This window comes from Pongo pygmaeus, chromosome 6 (assembly GCF_028885625.2).
Source record: "Pongo pygmaeus isolate AG05252 chromosome 6, NHGRI_mPonPyg2-v2.0_pri, whole genome shotgun sequence".
NCBI lineage: Eukaryota > Metazoa > Chordata > Mammalia > Primates > Hominidae > Pongo > Pongo pygmaeus.
The window spans coordinates 916,741-932,430 of NC_072379.2; the positions used below are offsets into that span (position 1 = coordinate 916,741).

Consider the following 15,690-nt stretch of genomic DNA (forward strand, 5'->3'; position numbering starts at 1 on the left):
GGTGTCTCATGGCACCGCGGGAGAGGCCCCTCACTGAGGCGCTTGCCTTCCCAGCGTCACCTGTCTGGGTTTATTTTAGTGGGAGGTTTGAGGTGGTGACCTCTCCCCACAGATGTCTGCCCTGGTGCAGCTGCGTCATGTGGCGGGCCCCGTCCTCCCCAGATGCCCACCCGTACACACACCCTCACCGTGCCCCGCGACACAGGCGCCTCCACCCCAACACCCTTCAGGAGCGCCCTGAGTCTTCTCATGACTGTCCGGTCGAAACCGCAGCCTGAGCTGCCGTTCCACAGAAGCGCCGTCAGGGCGTGTCCTGAGATTGGGGTGACGTCGTGGATAAGAGAGGGTGACACCGCCACGGCCGTGTCTTTGTATTCGAAGAACACGGTGTAACGTCTCGTTTGGGTTCAGGAGACTTTTTGAACTTTGGGTTTGTATGTACAGAGTAGTTGTTGATTGGATAAAAATCAGATGGACAGTGACCGCACTTGGCCCCTGTGGGAGCAGCCGCTGAAGCTTTGGCACATCCAGTTGATTCGTGTGTCACCGTAGGGTGCAGCACACGTGTACTTTACAGCCGCAGTTCTCTGTTGAAAAGTATCTTTCCGTGAGGTTGTGTTGGCTCTGTAGGTCCCTCTGTGGCTCCTGTTGGTGGGTGTGGAGGGTGGTTCTGCAGGGCCCCCGTGGCTGCTGCATGGCCCCATTGGTGGACGTGGGAGGGTGGTTCTGTGGAGTCCCCTGTGGCCCGTTGGTGGACGTGGAAGGCGGCTCTGTAGAGTCCCCCGTGGCTGCTCTGTGTTTGAGTATCTGTGGTCATCAGCTCCCTCTCCTCCAGAGGGTCCTGTCCCGGGGTTCCTGGGTTGTAGACAGTAGCATTGTGAGGCTTTTGCTTGTTGCATGGAACACTGGGGACACCTTGCGAGATGTCTGTGGGAAGGAGGGGTTTGGGGGCCTGTGGGAGGCTGCCCAGGCCTGACCGTCACGGTGTCCTTCTTTCCAGGGAACCTTCTGAGCAGCCTCATGGGCTCCTCAGAGCAGGAGGAGGGGGAGGAGAGCCCCAGCGACGGCAGCCCCATCGAGCTGGACTGAACTGGCCGGGTCACGTGGAGACACCACGGTCGACGACGGCTCGAGGGACGTTTCAGAGGCGAGTCCTGGGTGGCTCCTCGCCTGGGGGCTCCTGGCCCTGAGGCTGGCGGTGGCCACATGCCGGCGCGTGTCTGTTTCTGTGCGGCGGCTCAGGGTGGCGCGGCTGCCAGTCGCTGTGCTGCTGGGACCCAAGAGTGGGGCGTCGCCCCTGCTGGCCGCCGCATCCCCCGAGATTGACCCACAATAAAGCACAGGCCTTACCGCGGCGTCACCCTCTCCCACTCCTTTGTTCTGGGTCCTTTCGGGAGGGCTGATGGGTGGCACAGGAGGCCCGACCTCAGGGGGGCTGGGCGCATCACGCTCCTTGCCGGGCGTCCAGCACAGCTGCGGTCACCAAAGCAGGTGCTGCCCTCGGACCTGAGAGCCCAGCCAGGACCTATGTGGTCTACAAATGGGAGCGGCCGTTTGTGAGCACGGGCCTCTCTGCAGTCACGACGGACTGGTCCCCATCGCAGATGGAGCGCATGTGCCCTGCGCCACATCCTCACGCTCGCTGGAGGGACGCGTGTGGCGGGACGGTGCCCACGGGTACTTGCAGCTGTGTCCCATGTGGCATCCCAGAGCTGCGCCCTGCTGGTCTCTGTGAGCGCCACGCTGCTGTGCTGGAAATGCCGCTTTAAAAAGGGATACCGTGGGACTCTGCCCGTCTCTTTCATAACGCAATATTTATTTGTATTGGGTGATGATTGATTCTTTTGACCTAACATTTTAGGTTTTAACCAAATAACCGGTCCAGGAGTGAGCAGCTCCGTTCTGTCACAGATGCTACTCCAGATGTTACCAGAACAATGGCAAAAGGGGAGACGCTCTATTTTTTCACAGTTAAATGACAGTTGTAGATTGATACGCAGTTGTGCATGGGAAGGGGAAACGCACAGCTTTATTTACTGTAAAGTGGAATTTAAGGAAGGCTTGTGTGAACTGTTGCACATAAATAAACCCTTTCTACCGGGCTGTGCGACGCTGGTCCTTTCTCGGGCACTGGTGTGGGGATCTCTGCTCTCAGGGCTGTGCCTGGGAGCCCCCAGAGGAGGCGTACCCTGTGGCCAGACTGCCCGTGCGTGGACGGAGCAGAGGGCTATCAGGAAGTCACATTCACTCGGCTGTGGTTTTAGAAATAAATTGTGTAATTTCATCGAAATTCATAAAAATCAAATCCCCCAGGTCTGGGTGTCACAGCCTCCAAGATCAGGCCCTTGGGTTGCGCGGGAGACAGACAGCGGTGCAGAGCCCCTACCCTGTCCTAGGTGCTGACAGGACACCCGTCCCTCCCGTGTGGCACTTGCTTTGAACAGCGAGTTCCATCCGGAGTGACTGAGGATTTTGTGTGCGGCCTCACTCAGGCTTACCGTGAGACGGCAGGAACAGCCGGCCGGAGCCCTACAGGCGGCCCCTTGTGGCCTGTGCTGAGCCTGCGCTGCGGCGTCTGCCTCTGTGCGTCTCAGGACTTCGCAGCGGAGTCACGGTCCGTCCCTGTGCCTGCTGTGAACGCTGCCAGCGAGGGGATGCCCTTCCCCACAGCTGTGTCCACACGGGGAGGTGTGGACAGCCAGAGAGCAACCACCTGTGCCTGCGCACCTCGCCTGGTTTGAAAAATTCTTTCCCCCATTAGAAAGTTGTTCTGTGGTTTTTAAAATGTGACAGTCATCGGTGTCCTCAGCGCACACGTGGACACGTGCACATTTGGGGACACGCACTCACACACTGAGCATGTGCCCACACTTTCACGCCGTGGGGAGGGCTGTGGGCACTGCTGGTTTCCCCCGGGGGTGTGTCCAGCACAGCCCAGGGCTCTCCCTGACCCAGGCCCAGTTCTCTCACCTCGGGTTAGGACCGTGGCACCTGGTGAGGTTGCATGGCACGTGCCTGGGGTTTCAGCTCCAAATGGGGGAACCTCGCCCACGTCCTCATCACCAGCACAGCTGCCTTGGGGACCCCTAGGCTGGGGTTGGGAGACCTCTACTTCGCCCTAGGGCCCCAGCTCCTCATTGGAGAAGTGGGATTCAGCATGTTCTGTGTGAGGGCTGAGAGGCCCAGCATTTGGGGGGGAGGTGGGAGGGGCTGGCAGGCCCAAGGGACCCCTGACCCGGGATGCCTCCCCGACACTCTCCTTCATGCTGAGGTGGGCTTGGCTTGCAGGCTGTAGACCCTGCCCAGGAACTGCCTGGCGGGCCTCAGATGGAGGCACCTGGGGAAGGGGTGCTGGGGAGCACCTCGGGTGGGGACCGTCTCTCGTGTACAAGGAGCATGGCGCTGTGAGCAGCTCAGACACCACGTCCTCCCTCCAAACCTCAGGGAGAGAGGGCCCTGTCAGGTCCCTGGGAGCAGACGAAGATTCTCCTGAAGCCAGGGAGGCAGGGCCACGTGTTCCCAGCCCAACCTCCTCCCCACTCCATCCTCGGACACACAGCTGGAACCATGCCAGAGCCACACTTTATTCCAGGATGCGACACGGGGTGGCAGATGCCCGGCCTTGGAAACCCCCTCCCTGCCTATGAGGGCTTGTCCAGGGCTCCCCTGGAACACAGCTCAGCCAGGCAAGGCTGGGAGAGGGCTGGGCCCCCCAGGTGACCTGCAGACGCCTCCCCCACCTGCATGCCCCACACAAGGGGAGCCCTGGAGCCCGGCCTTGACGGGGAGGAGATGGGTGAGAAATAAATACACGGCTGGGCCGCCAGCAGCAAGCGCGACAGTGCCCGGGACCCCCAGGGCCACTCCTGCCTCTGGTGGCCTCACCGCGGCCCAGGCCATCGTCCCCAAGGGTTCAGACACCACTGTCAGCGAGCACCGTGCTGGGCACAGAGGCCACATGTGGTGGGATGGCAGTCTGGTGGCTCCTCCAGGTGAGGACCAGGAGCACAGGCTGTGGCAACTCCAGCCCAGGCAGGGGCCGGGACCTGTGTGGATAAACCACCCAAACACCCCACGGCCCCCGTGGCCCCGTGACACACAACAGGCGCTCAATAAATAGTCGTGGAGGTGGGGGGAGGGTTAGGTGGCATGCGAGCAGGGCCCAGTCCCCGGCGGCCGGCAGCTGCCCACCGTGCTGGCCCCAAGCAGGGCTTTGCGCTGAGGCCTGGAAGTTCCCTCAGCCGTGGTGGGCGGCTCCTGGGGGCTGTGTCTGAGCCCGGGAGCCAGACTGGGCCCTGGAGAAGAGGGGGCCCCGGGTCAGGGAGGGGCAGGTTGGCTGGGTGTGGTCAGCAGCAGCATGACGGGGTTAGAGATCAGGCCCAGGGCCTGGGCTGCCTGCCTTGAGATGCCAGAGAAGCATCCTGGAAGCTGAGGCTCGGGCCCTACCTGGCCGCGCCGGGCTGCCCTGAGGAGCAGGTGGGGCCAGGTGGCCTCAGGACGCTGGAGCCCCCCCATCACGGGTCCCCTCCGTCCAGCCACAGTGAGTCCAGTGTCCGTGGGCCTCCGGCCGCACTCGCTAAGGTTTATGCTTGAAGTGCGCCTCCACTGCAACGGAACAGGGTCCAGCGCTGTCAGAGCCGCAGGGAGCTGGGAGCCCTGCCAGGCCGCCAGCCGCCCGCCCCCCTCACCTGCGTACTCCTGGGGCAGCATGGGCCTGTCCACCGCCTTCTGGAAGGCCGCCACCCACTCCCTCTGGTCGGACTCCGTCTCGCAGGCAAACAGAAACTTGCGGTCGGGCGTGACGATGGTGATGCCATGTGGCCAGTGGTGGCCCTGGGTGGACGGCGGGAACCCGTGCAGCACCGTGTAGCCACTCTCCTTGCTGCCAATGAAGACTTCCCCTCGGGCGAAGGCGTCCTGTGGGTGGGGACCGCACTGGAGGCGGGGCCATGTCCCTTCCAGCCCCGCTTCACACAGGCCAGGACTCGGGAAGCCACCCGCCCTCCTGGTCACACATCTGGCAGCCCCAGGCAGTGAGCTGCCCTCTCGTGCTGGCCAGGGCCGGGCTGGGACCACAGCTCCTCCTTACCAGGGGGTCTTTGAAGTACATGAGCCTGCGGTCATCCATGGTGAACCAGCGCTTCCGGAAGCCTTCCGTTTGCTGTGGGTCAGAGAAGGCCCATGACTGGCAGGTTGGCCGAGGCAGGCCCTACATCCAGCTGACCACAGCACACCCTGGAGGGCAGAGCCCGGGCAGGCCCGGGCCGGCCCAGGTCAGTCACCTCCACTGGCCACACCGCACGAAGGCCTCTGCACATGCCCGTCCTCCCGGCCCGGGTCAGTCACCTCCACTCACGCCTGCCACTGGCCACGCCACACGAGGCCTCCACACACGCCGGTCCTCCAGCCTCCACACAGCACCTCCCTCTTGCTCCTCCAGGTCCCCCATCCCTCCTTGGGCCCCAGATGGGGGTCCAGGTCTCACTTACAAGCCCTCACACCTGCACTTCTCCCTCCAGGACCACCAAGACTCCCGGGATGTGTGTCTCCCTCCCACATTATGCCTCAGGGAGCGGCAAGATGTGGGGCCCTGGCTGCACGGGTGCACAGTCCCGTGGGTGAGGAAGCTGGTGGGACTGAGCCGGTAAGGAGGGTCTAACCAAAGCCTAGGACAGTGGCCCGGGTCCGCAGGGACCTCGGCCAGGCACAGACAAGGGACCGTGAGGACCCACCAGACACCAGTTTAAAACACAGGCGGCAGCTGGGAAAGCCACTGCACTTCAGTCCAAACCCACCATGGCACACCCCAGGCCGCACGTGTGGCACACGCACCTTGGGCCCCGTCTTCTCCATGTAGCCTTCCTTCAGGTAGTTCCTGGAGAGCTTTGGCACCAGCTGGGGCAGGACACACCAGGCGGGGGGCCTCAGAAGTGCAGCTCAGGCCGAGCCCCTCCCTGGCTGTGCCCCTCCATGCTCCCCTAACCCCAAGGCCACCAGGACAGGGCCCAGGCCTGGCTCAGCCTCCGCAGGATCCACGTTTCTGCCTCTGTTTGCCACCCCTTCCCTCCCCCTTTCCCCTTTGGCTGAGCTGAAGTTCTGGAGTGAGGCAGGAGGGCTGCAGGCACTTCAAGGTGAGCCTTAGGCCAGTCCCAGGCCCACCCTAGGGCTCATCATCATCCCAGACTCAGGGCACGAGGGCTCTGTTCACCCACCACCCCACCACCCCTGTCTGCCCTGGAGCTGACCGCAGGGCCGCCACTCACATCTGCGTCACTGGCCCCCGGGAATGCCACCTGCAGGTAGTGGAAGCGGGCAGCTCGGAGTGCATTGAACCAGTCCACAATCTCCTAGGGGCAAAGGTGGGCACAGACTTAGGCTGAGGAGGCTGCAGGGCTGGGGTCCCCACAGAGGGGCCGCTTCCCCCAGAGCCCAGCCCCTTCCTCCTCCCCGGCACCTCAGCTCCCTGCAGTCCTGGCCCTTGTGCCCAGGGCTGCTACACAGGGGCTGCCCCTCTGCGGGAGGGCGGGGGCTGCCTCCCCCAACGAAGTCCTGAGAAGGGCCGAAGGGCCGGGCCGGGCTGGACAGGGTCGGGGGCTGCCATCCAAGCTCACTCTGTGGCCCTGGTGCTGCTGGGGCCTGGACCAACCTGCCTTCCTTTCGGATGGTGCTATTTTTATGAAGATCCTTATTTTGTAGCTCATGCAAGTCTCGGGGTGGTGGGAGAAGGGAGGCTCATCTGCTTATAAACGCCCTTGGAGCTGTGGCCCCTACCAAGAGTGGGCAGAGGGCAGAACTGCTCTCCAGGGAGCCGCCCTGGTCCTCTGGAGAGCGTGGGCTGGGCCAGCACCCTGGAACAGAGGGCCCATAGACCAGGCCTGGCACCCAGCCCCACGTCGGGTACCCTTTGGGTCTAGACTTCAGCCTGGCTGTCCCCTGCCCCCAGACCCAGCGCCCCTCCTGGGGTCTGCCCAGACCCTTGGCCCCATGACCTCATAACCTGGGCTCCGGGCCTCCTGTTCAGCCTACAGCCTGGAGCTGGTGACCTCTGGAAAGGTGCCCATCTCCACTCTGGGATGCACCCTCTCCTGGCGAGCCAGGAAGAGCCAGGAAGAGCCAGGGAGCCCCATCCCTCGTCAGGCTTCTCCCCAGCTCCTTTGGCCTTGAGTTTTGTCCCGCAGGCAAATCCCCCAGCACTGGACCATTCCAGTCACGGCTTCTCCAGCTGGCACCTGGCCCAGCACCAGCTGGAGAATGGTGCAGCCCCAGGCTCCTCCCACAGCAGTGGGATTGCCCTGCCCTCTTCCAGTGGCCCCACCCAGCGAAGCCCCACCCACCCCGACTGCCCCTCACAGGCGTCCAGCCCTGCTGCTTTCTCCTGTGGCCCTCCTCCTAGGCCACGCCCACAAGCCACACCCACACCACCCAACCAGCCCGAGGCCCCGCCTCCCACCCCCTTCCTCTGCCCCGCCCCGTCCCACTTGGCCCCGCCCTCCCTCGTAGAGGAAGCTGAACCCGTCCACACCACACTGCCCCAAAGGCCTTGGGAATTCACAGCTCCAGGTCCCCCGGAAATAGAGGGGGCTCTAAGCAGGAGAACTGGTTGGAAAATCGCCCCTTTTCCCCCAGCAGGAGATGGAGCCGACTCTGGGGCTCCGGGCAGACGGGGCAAGCCTGGTGCACTCCAGACTGGAGCTCTGTGGCCGTGCAGGCTGCAGCGGAAACTCCCTCAGCTCCCACAGCTGGGGGCCAAGCGTCTGCCCTGGGCGGGGGAATTATCTTTGGAGGATCCGACCTGCCCAGATTCCAGGATACCTGGGAAAGATTTCTCATAGGGAACACCGCAGATCACACGGGCAGCAACTTAGAAGACAAAAACATTTTTCAGGGATAAGAAAGCTTCAAAAATTAACGTTAATAAGATACCACAATCACGAACCAAAAACAGCGTTTCAAAAAGGAATACTCAGCTAGGCACGGTGGCTCACTCCTGTAATCCCAGCGTTTTTTGGTAGGCTGAGGCGGGGTGGATCACTTGAGGTCAGGAGTTGGACACCAGCCTGACCAACATGGTGAAACCCCATCTCTACTAAAAATACAAAAATTGCAGCTGGGCACAGTGGCTCACACCTCTAATCCTAGCACTTTGGGAGGCCGAGGCGGGCAGATCACCTGAGGTCAGGAGTTCGAGACCAGCCTAACCAACATGGAGAAACCCCGTCTCTACTAAAAATATAAAATTAGCTAGGTGTGGTGGCACATGCCTGTAATCCCAGCTACTCGGGAGGCTGAGGCAGGAGAATCATTTGAACCAGGGAGGCAAAGGTTGCAGTGAGCCGAGATTGCACCATTGCACTCCACCCTGGGTGACAAGAGCGAAACTCTGCCTCAAAAAAAAAAAAAAAAAAAAAAAAAAAAATCCCTGGGTGTGCGTGGTGGCGCGCGCCTGTAGTCCCAGTTACTTGGGCAGTTGGGAGGCTAAGGCAGGAAAATCACTTGAACCCAGAGGCAGAGGTTTCAGTGAGCTGAGATCGCACCATTGCACTCCAGCCTGGGCAACACAGCAAGACTCGATCTCAAAAAAAATAAAATAAAGAAAAATAAATACTCCAAGAACCAAAGCCTCTCTGAAAAATTAAATACATGAGAGCAGAAACAAAACCCTCATCACAGTGTTGGAGACAAAGCTGAAGAAATTTCCCAGAAAGTAGAAGAAAAATGAACCAGTTTAAGAGCGCCAATATCTCCATAACAGGAGTTTCAGAAAACGAGAACAGGGAAAGTGCAGGGAGGAAATCATTAGATAAGAAAGCAACCCCTGACCTCATGGAAACCAGTAACTGGACTGGAAGGGCCACCCTGGGCCTGCACCCAGCACATCAAAAGATGAGGGACCCTTGCCAGTGAAGGACCCTTGCCAACACACGCACGGCATCGGAGAATTTCAAAACCGCGGGACAAACGTACTGGGAGGGAGGAATCCGTGGTGCAAAGTCTTCAGAATTAGCAGGAAAATTAATTCCAACCTAGAATTCTATATCTAGTCAGAGTCTAAGCCAGGCAGGAGGTAGAACATTCCAAGGTGCCAGGTGGCCCCTTTCCCTCCAGGCACATCACTTCTACCGAGAGGAGTAAGTAAACCAAAAAAGACATGGGACCCGGGCAGCAGGGCTTCACCCGGGAACGAGATGAGGCTGCAGGAGCGAGATCTCCAGGGCGTGGGAGTCACAGGCTCCCGGTGCCCGACTGCCTCCAGAGACAACAGTCTGCGGAGAGTCTGCGGCGGCACACGGTCAACCGCGGCAAGGAACACAGCCGCTCACTGCGGGAGGAGTGATCACAGCGTGCTCTGAGGCCAGGGGCTGCACCCGACGTCGGCCCCCTAACAAGTCCAGGGGCAGATGCCAGCAGAGCACGGCAGGCAGGGGACAGGTATGGGCACATGGGAGGGGATGGAAAGAGCTGGAACCTCTATTTCCACGTGGGAAGTTGTCAGATGGTGCCTAAAGTGGGTAAATCTGCAGCGACACCGGCAGGTTATTTTTGGATATGGGGACAAATTCCCAACGGGGGTTAGGAGGGGCCTCAAACTTCTGTTTCTCAAGACTTAGGAACGATTTAGTGCTTTAGACCAAGTGCACACAGACGTGTGATAAAAACAGAAACGAGAACCTAAGCAACAAAGAGGCTGGGCCCACTGCAGCCTGGCCCAAAGACAAAAGGATAGCTTTTGTGGGAGTTTTACCTGGGGTTCCCCCCAAGCCCTCCAGAGATGCGGGGTGCACCCGCCCTCCCCACCGCCACACCAAGAGCAGCCAAAGGAACACTGCCCAAACCAGCCCCAGAGCCGGCTACTGTCCCCTTTTCCTCCCCGTAGGACCCCAGTTCCCCGCAAGGCCCCCTCTGGGCATTGTGGGTGTGGCGGATCCTCTAGCCCGGCCCCGGGAACCTGCCTTCCTGCACCTGCCTTCCCACGCTGCCCAGCCCGAGTTCCCACCTTCTCATGCCGCCTAGCCCAAGTGCCTACCCTCCCATACCGTCCAAGCACCCACCTTCCTGTGCCACCCAGCACGAGTGCCCACCCTCCCGTGCCACCTGGGCCCGAGTGCTCGCCAGCGCCCACCTTCCCGTCCTCGTGGTAGATGAAGATGTTGCGCGTGCTGTTGTCCTTCAGGTACGTGACCTGCAGGCCATGGGGGTGGCCGATCTTGGCCGGCTGGAAGGTGGCGTTCAGGTGCTCGATCTTCATCACGGCCTTGGGCTCCTTGGCCTGAGAAGGGGTGGGGTCTGAGCACCTCACAGGGACCGTCGTCCAAGCTCGAGGGAGCAGGAAGGGCAGACCCTGTGGGTGCTGGCGGTGCACCTGCTGTGCTGTGTGGCTTTAGGCAAGTTACTTAACCTCTCTGAGCCTTGGCCTCCCGGTCTGTAAGCAGAAGGTAACAGCACCTCCCTCCCAGGGGTGATGGGGACTCAACGACACTGTGCAGGTAGCATTTGACATCAGACACTGCACCTCCCTCCCCAGGGGGAGCCCCGGGCCCCACACGGCACAGCAGCTCCCACGAGGGCAGGCCCCAGCCACCAGCCCACCTCCAGCCAGTGCCTGGCACGGCTCAGGCGGGTGTGCCACAGCTCAGGGCGGGTGCTTCTGACCATCAGCCCACGGCTCTGGGGCCACCTTGTGAAGACCCCGCTGTTCTTGCCAATGTGTTTGTCCTGTCCCAGGCCAGTCTCCCCAGGGTATCTCCAGGAAAGCTGGGGGCTTTCTGGGGTCCTGGCTGGCTCCAGAGGGGCCCAGTGACTAGGTTCTCCCTCCCCTCTCTCACGGCTGGGCCTGAGTTCAGGGGGCCCTGCCCGGCCGCCCAGACTCCTGGAAAGCCTCAGCTGCCCCACCCTGGGAGACGGGGGATCCGGCACACACAGGCTCACAGCCCATCACAGGCCGGTTCTCCTGGAGTGTCCCCGTCAGGGGGGCAGCAGGGAGGGTAGCTGCGGATGGACGCGGCCACCACAGGCTCCAGTGTGGGAGGCCAGGATACTGCCCTGAGACAGGCCCCCACCCCACCCCTGTGTCTGGCTCACATCATTTCTGTTGAAATACTTCAGAGCACCCTCTCGTTCTGTCAGCACAAACTTCCGGCTTAAAAACTGCCCGTTGTCTCGGCCACGCTTCCACAGAAAACCCTCACGGTACCCTGTGGGGGAGATGGGGACATGGGTCAGATGGTGACGGTGGATGGGGGAGAGGGAACACGAAGGGTGACAATGGACGGGGGAGAGGGAACATGAGGGGTGACAGGAGAGGGGACATGAGGGGTGACGGGGGAGAGGGGACATGAGGGGTGACGGGGGAGAGGGGACATGAGGGGTGACGGGGGAGAGGGGACATGAGGGGTGACGGGGGAGAGGGGACATGAGGGGTGACAATGGACAGGGGACACGAAGGGTGACAGGAGAGGGGACACGAGGGGGGACGGGGGAGAGGGGACACGAGGGGTGACAATGGACGGGAGAGGGGACACGAGGGGTGACAATGGACGGGAGAGGGGACACGAGGGGTGACAATGGACGGGAGAGGGGACACGAGGGGGGACGGGGGAGAGGGGACATGAGGGGGGACAGGGGAGAGGGAACATGAGGGGGGATAGGGGAGAGGGAACATGAGGGGGATGGGGGAGAGGGGACATGAGGGGTGACAAGGGACAGGGAACATGAGGGGTGACAATGGACAGGGGAGAGGGGACATGAGGGGGGACGGGGGAGGGGACATGGGGGACATGGTTCAGATGGTGATAGCGGATGGTTGCTGAGAGGATATGACAATGGACCAGGGCTGGTGGCTGCAACCCTGGCCCGAGCCAGCCTGAGGACAGCCTGGACGAGTGGGACTCCAGCTGTCCTTTACTGGCCCCCAGGGACCCTCCCCACCCCAGGTAGGCATGGCCAGAGGCAGGGCTGGGTCCAACCGCGTGCTGCCCGGGAGGACCAGGCTGGCCTCCTCCCTCCTCCCTCCGCTGTCCGCAGCTGCCGGGTCCAGGTGGTGCCATCCCCCGTTTTTTCAAGAAAGCTCATCTGAGGGGAACACAGCCCAAGCCCTCATCTCCACCTGTGGCCTCACACACACCACACAGCCACAGAAAAGTGGCCCAGGCACCCGCCCTGGGAGCCTAAGCACCTGGGCACGCCACCTTCTATGGCAGAACACAGCACGCACGTGTGGTTAGGACGTTGCTGTGGCAGACAATCACAGGGGAGGGAGGCAGAGATATGAGGACAGGAGGGAAGGGGATGTGGCCGTGGAAACTGAGGCCGGAGGGGGCCCCAGAGCACAGGAGTGCTGGGGAGAGACCAGAGGACCTGCCCCGAGCCCAGAACTAGCTCTGCCCACTCCGACCCTCGAGCCCGTGGGATCGTCCTGGAGCTCTGACTGCCAGAGTTGTGGGAGAATAAACGCGGGTGGCTTCACGTCACCGAGCTGCAGTCAGTGACCCACGTGCGGCCACTCAGAGGGGCATTCTCATCCCCCCAGGCCCCACTCCCACTTCCGCTCCCTGTCTGTGGTTCCCATCGTTGCCCGTCCTTTCTCCTGCTCTAGAACTTCGTGTCCCGCGGACTCAGATGCAGATTCCTCTATGGCCCTGGCTCTCCCGCCCCGACAGCACGTGGCTTGCCGCATCCGTGTCCTGGGCTCCGTCTGCCAGGCCTCAGGTCGCACGCTGGTCCCGCCATTGGCACCAGCTGCATGGCCAGGGTTGAGCGCGTCCTCAGTAGGTGCTGCCTCTCCCGGGGTCACGGGGCCGTCTGCCGAGCATCCGTGGGCCCCTCCAGGGGTCGCGGGGCTGTCTGCCGAGTGTCCATTGGCCCTTCCCGGGGTCGCAGGGCTCTCTGCCGAGTGTCTGTGGGCCCTTCCCGGGGTCGTGGGGCTGTCTGCTGAGCGTCCATGGGCCTGTCGATGACCCCTCAGTGACGTCAGAGAGCACTTGCTTGGGGACAGCATCCTGTCCTACTGGCCATGTGGCCTGGGAGCCCCTCGATGGGTCATCTGAGGACAGGGGCTGCTGACCTGTGCGAGGGGGACGTGAGGGGGACGCGAGGGGGACGCGAGGGGGACGCGAGGGGGACGCGAGGGGGCTGTGGGCTCCAGGCGGGGCTAAACAGCCCCCTGCAGCAGCCAACAGGCCAGACAGAGCCTCGGCCGGCTCAGATTCCAGACACCGCCCGTCAGCCCTGACCACCAAGCCCCCTGCTCCCCGGCGTCCCCTCCCCAGCTCAGACAGCCCCATCCCGACACCAGAGACTATTTTATCTGCTGAGATGCAAGCCACAAAACGCCTGGCATCGGGGAGGGGACAGCTGGCACCGTCGGGGAGGGGGCCCTGGGCTGTCTTGGATGGTGCCAGGCGGGGCCTGCTCCCCGCACTGCCTGGAGCTCCCCGCCTCCCAAGCCTGTGCAAGGGTGCCGCCCCAGCCCCGTGTGCACAGCAGCAGCCAGGAACCCCCTTCCCATGGAAGAACCCCCTTCTCCTGCTTCTCGCTGTGAGAGCGAGGCCACCAGTGTCCCTCAGGCCCAAGCAGGGCCTGCTCGGAACGCCTGTTGACTCAGTGAGCCCCTGCCCAGGCACAGCTGGGCGTCCCCACGGCTCTGCCTCCGACATCAGGACCTCTCTGGCCGCGGCGCTTCGTGGCTGAGGGTGGACGCCAAGAAGTGCCCGGGGCGGCATCGCAGCAGCAGGCCCAGCGGCGCTTCCCGGCCTGCCATTCACAGCCTTGCGTGCACCCCGGGGAGCCTCCAAGGCGCGCGTGTCCGTGTCACCGATGCAGACAAGCTCGGGCCACCTCGCCCACGGGGGCTGGAGCTGGCTGGGTCCAGTGTGTTGGCTCCACAGACCCCTGCCCAGGACACAGCGGGGGCCCCTTCCAGGGACCGGGCTCCGGAGGCCACAGGGTGGGGACGCGCCCCTGCCATGCCCGCCGCGCCCAGCAGGTGGCAGCAGCGCCCCGGGAAGCGCGCAGGCCGCGGGGTCCGGGAGGTCCGGGGAGGTCGGGGAGGTCCGGGGAGGTCGGGGAGGTCGGGGAGGTCGGGGAGGTCGGGGAGGTCCGGGAGGTCCGGGAGGTCCGGGAGGTCACGGCCCCTCTGCGGGCGCGCGCGGCAGCTCCGGAGTTCTCGGGGTCCAGGCGCCAGCGGGAACCCCGGTCCTCCCGACACAGGCGCCAGGACGCCGCATTCCAGGGGCGCTGACGGCGCAGGAGTGTGTTTCAGGACGGCGCTGGCCACGATCCCGGACGCGCCCCACGCCCAGTCCAGACCCCAGGCTGAGCCTCTGCTCGCCCCATGCCTGGCCAGCCCCTTGGCCTCGCTGGGGAGGGCCAGGACCTCAGGGGCCTGCAGCCCCCTGTCGGCGCCAGCAACAGCCAGTGAGACGGGGCTTCCCACAGAGCAGCCCCGCACACGGCGGCATCCTGGACAGTCGGGTGGGCTGCGGCCAGAAATGGCCATTTCCTCTTAAAGGACTCGTGAGTCCTGGGGCAGAGACCAGAGGACTCAACCGGCATTTATCAAACACCTACTGTGTGCCGGGCCCTGCTGTGAGCTGGTCCCACTGTGTGCTGGGTCCTATTGTGTGCGGTGGGGGGGGGAGGGGCCCACTGCACACCAGGCCCTGCTGTGTGCCGGTCCCACTGTGTGCCAGGTCTTGTCCCACCTGTGGGGAGCTGGGTCCAGTCCACACCCCATGCCCTGCTCAGACGCCTCTGAGGAGCCCTTCCGCCCACTGCACGGGCTAAGAGCAGGAAAGACGCTCAGCATCGCCATGACCCATGAGAACAGCAAAACCAAACCAGTGCGCGCGCGTGCACACACACACACACAGGCGCCCGACTGTGGGCGGGGACGCCGGCCCTTCCACGATGCCCGTGGGGATGTAAGGTGCCCCAGTCCCTGGAAAGCAGCCAGGCCATTTCTTCCACCACAGTGAAGCGCGCACATCACATGCCTCAGAGAGAAGTGAAATCCGAAGAAACAGGAACGGCCTTCACATAAAGCCCACGCCCGTTTACGAGGCTCAGTTTTTTTTTTCCCCCCACCCAGGCTGGAGTGCAGGGGCGCTATCACGTCTCACTGCAGCTTTGACCTTCCAGGCTCAAGTGATCCTCCAGCCTTGGCCTCCCAAGTAGCTGGGACCACATAGCACACCACCCACAACCGGCTAAGTTTTGTACTTTTGGAGAGATGGGAGCTCACTGCGTTGCCCAGGCTGGTCTCGAACTTCTGACCTCAGGTGACCCTCCTGCCTCTCCTGCCACCATACTGGGGTTGCAGCCTGAGCCCCACGCCTGGCCCGAGACTGCTGGGTCTTGGATTTGTCAGAACTGGAACTGCAGTCTAAATAGGATATGCAAAGTAGATGTAAATCACACCTCACGTATGTGATTTATATGCTAATTGTCTTGTAAATTGGGGCAGGGAAGCACATGGCCCTACTCTGAGTGACAGCACACAGGGTGGTGGGCCCTCTGGGGTAAGAACTGGGTCCCTGTATCTCATGGGCCTCTGGCCTTCCACAGGGAGGGCCATGAGAACGGGGCCGAGGCCCTGATCACTGCACCCTGGCCATCCCTGTGAAGGGCCTGGACCTGGCTTCCGGCCTTTGGGTCCTAGTGGCTCCTGCCCTCTCCCAGGAGGCAAACGCCGGA

General features: G+C 62.6%; 2 protein-coding genes across 11 annotated transcripts in view; one reads left to right on the top strand and one right to left on the bottom strand.

Annotated features, from left to right (window-relative positions):
• GET4 (guided entry of tail-anchored proteins factor 4) overlaps positions 1-2,103 on the top strand; it is a 19,354-nt gene extending 17,251 nt beyond the window's left edge. For 5 of the 7 annotated variants that reach the window (XM_054497013.2, XM_054497016.2, XM_054497015.2 and 2 more), the window contains exon 9: positions 1,001-2,103. In XM_054497013.2, coding sequence (XP_054352988.1) covers positions 1,001-1,089 — 89 coding nt within the window. In that variant the 3' untranslated portion in view covers positions 1,090-2,103. The remainder of the gene's footprint in view (positions 1-1,000) is intronic. The other 2 variants (XR_008503879.2, XR_008503878.2) reach the window with 1 other exon arrangement.
• Positions 2,104-3,560: 1,457 nt separating this feature from the next.
• Positions 3,561-15,690, bottom strand: part of ADAP1 (ArfGAP with dual PH domains 1) — a 56,845-nt gene continuing 44,715 nt past the window's right edge. For 3 of the 4 annotated variants that reach the window (XM_054497007.2, XM_054497011.2, XM_054497010.2), the window contains exons 5-11: positions 11,080-11,192; positions 10,121-10,267; positions 6,264-6,347; positions 5,833-5,895; positions 5,090-5,161; positions 4,689-4,917; positions 3,561-4,605 (exon numbers count right to left, since the gene is read on the bottom strand). In XM_054497007.2, the coding sequence (XP_054352982.1) occupies positions 4,577-4,605; positions 4,689-4,917; positions 5,090-5,161; positions 5,833-5,895; positions 6,264-6,347; positions 10,121-10,267; positions 11,080-11,192 (737 nt within the window). In that variant the 3' untranslated portion in view covers positions 3,561-4,576. The remainder of the gene's footprint in view (positions 4,606-4,688; positions 4,918-5,089; positions 5,162-5,832; positions 5,896-6,263; positions 6,348-10,120; positions 10,268-11,079; positions 11,193-15,690) is intronic. The other variant, XM_054497008.2, reaches the window with a different exon arrangement.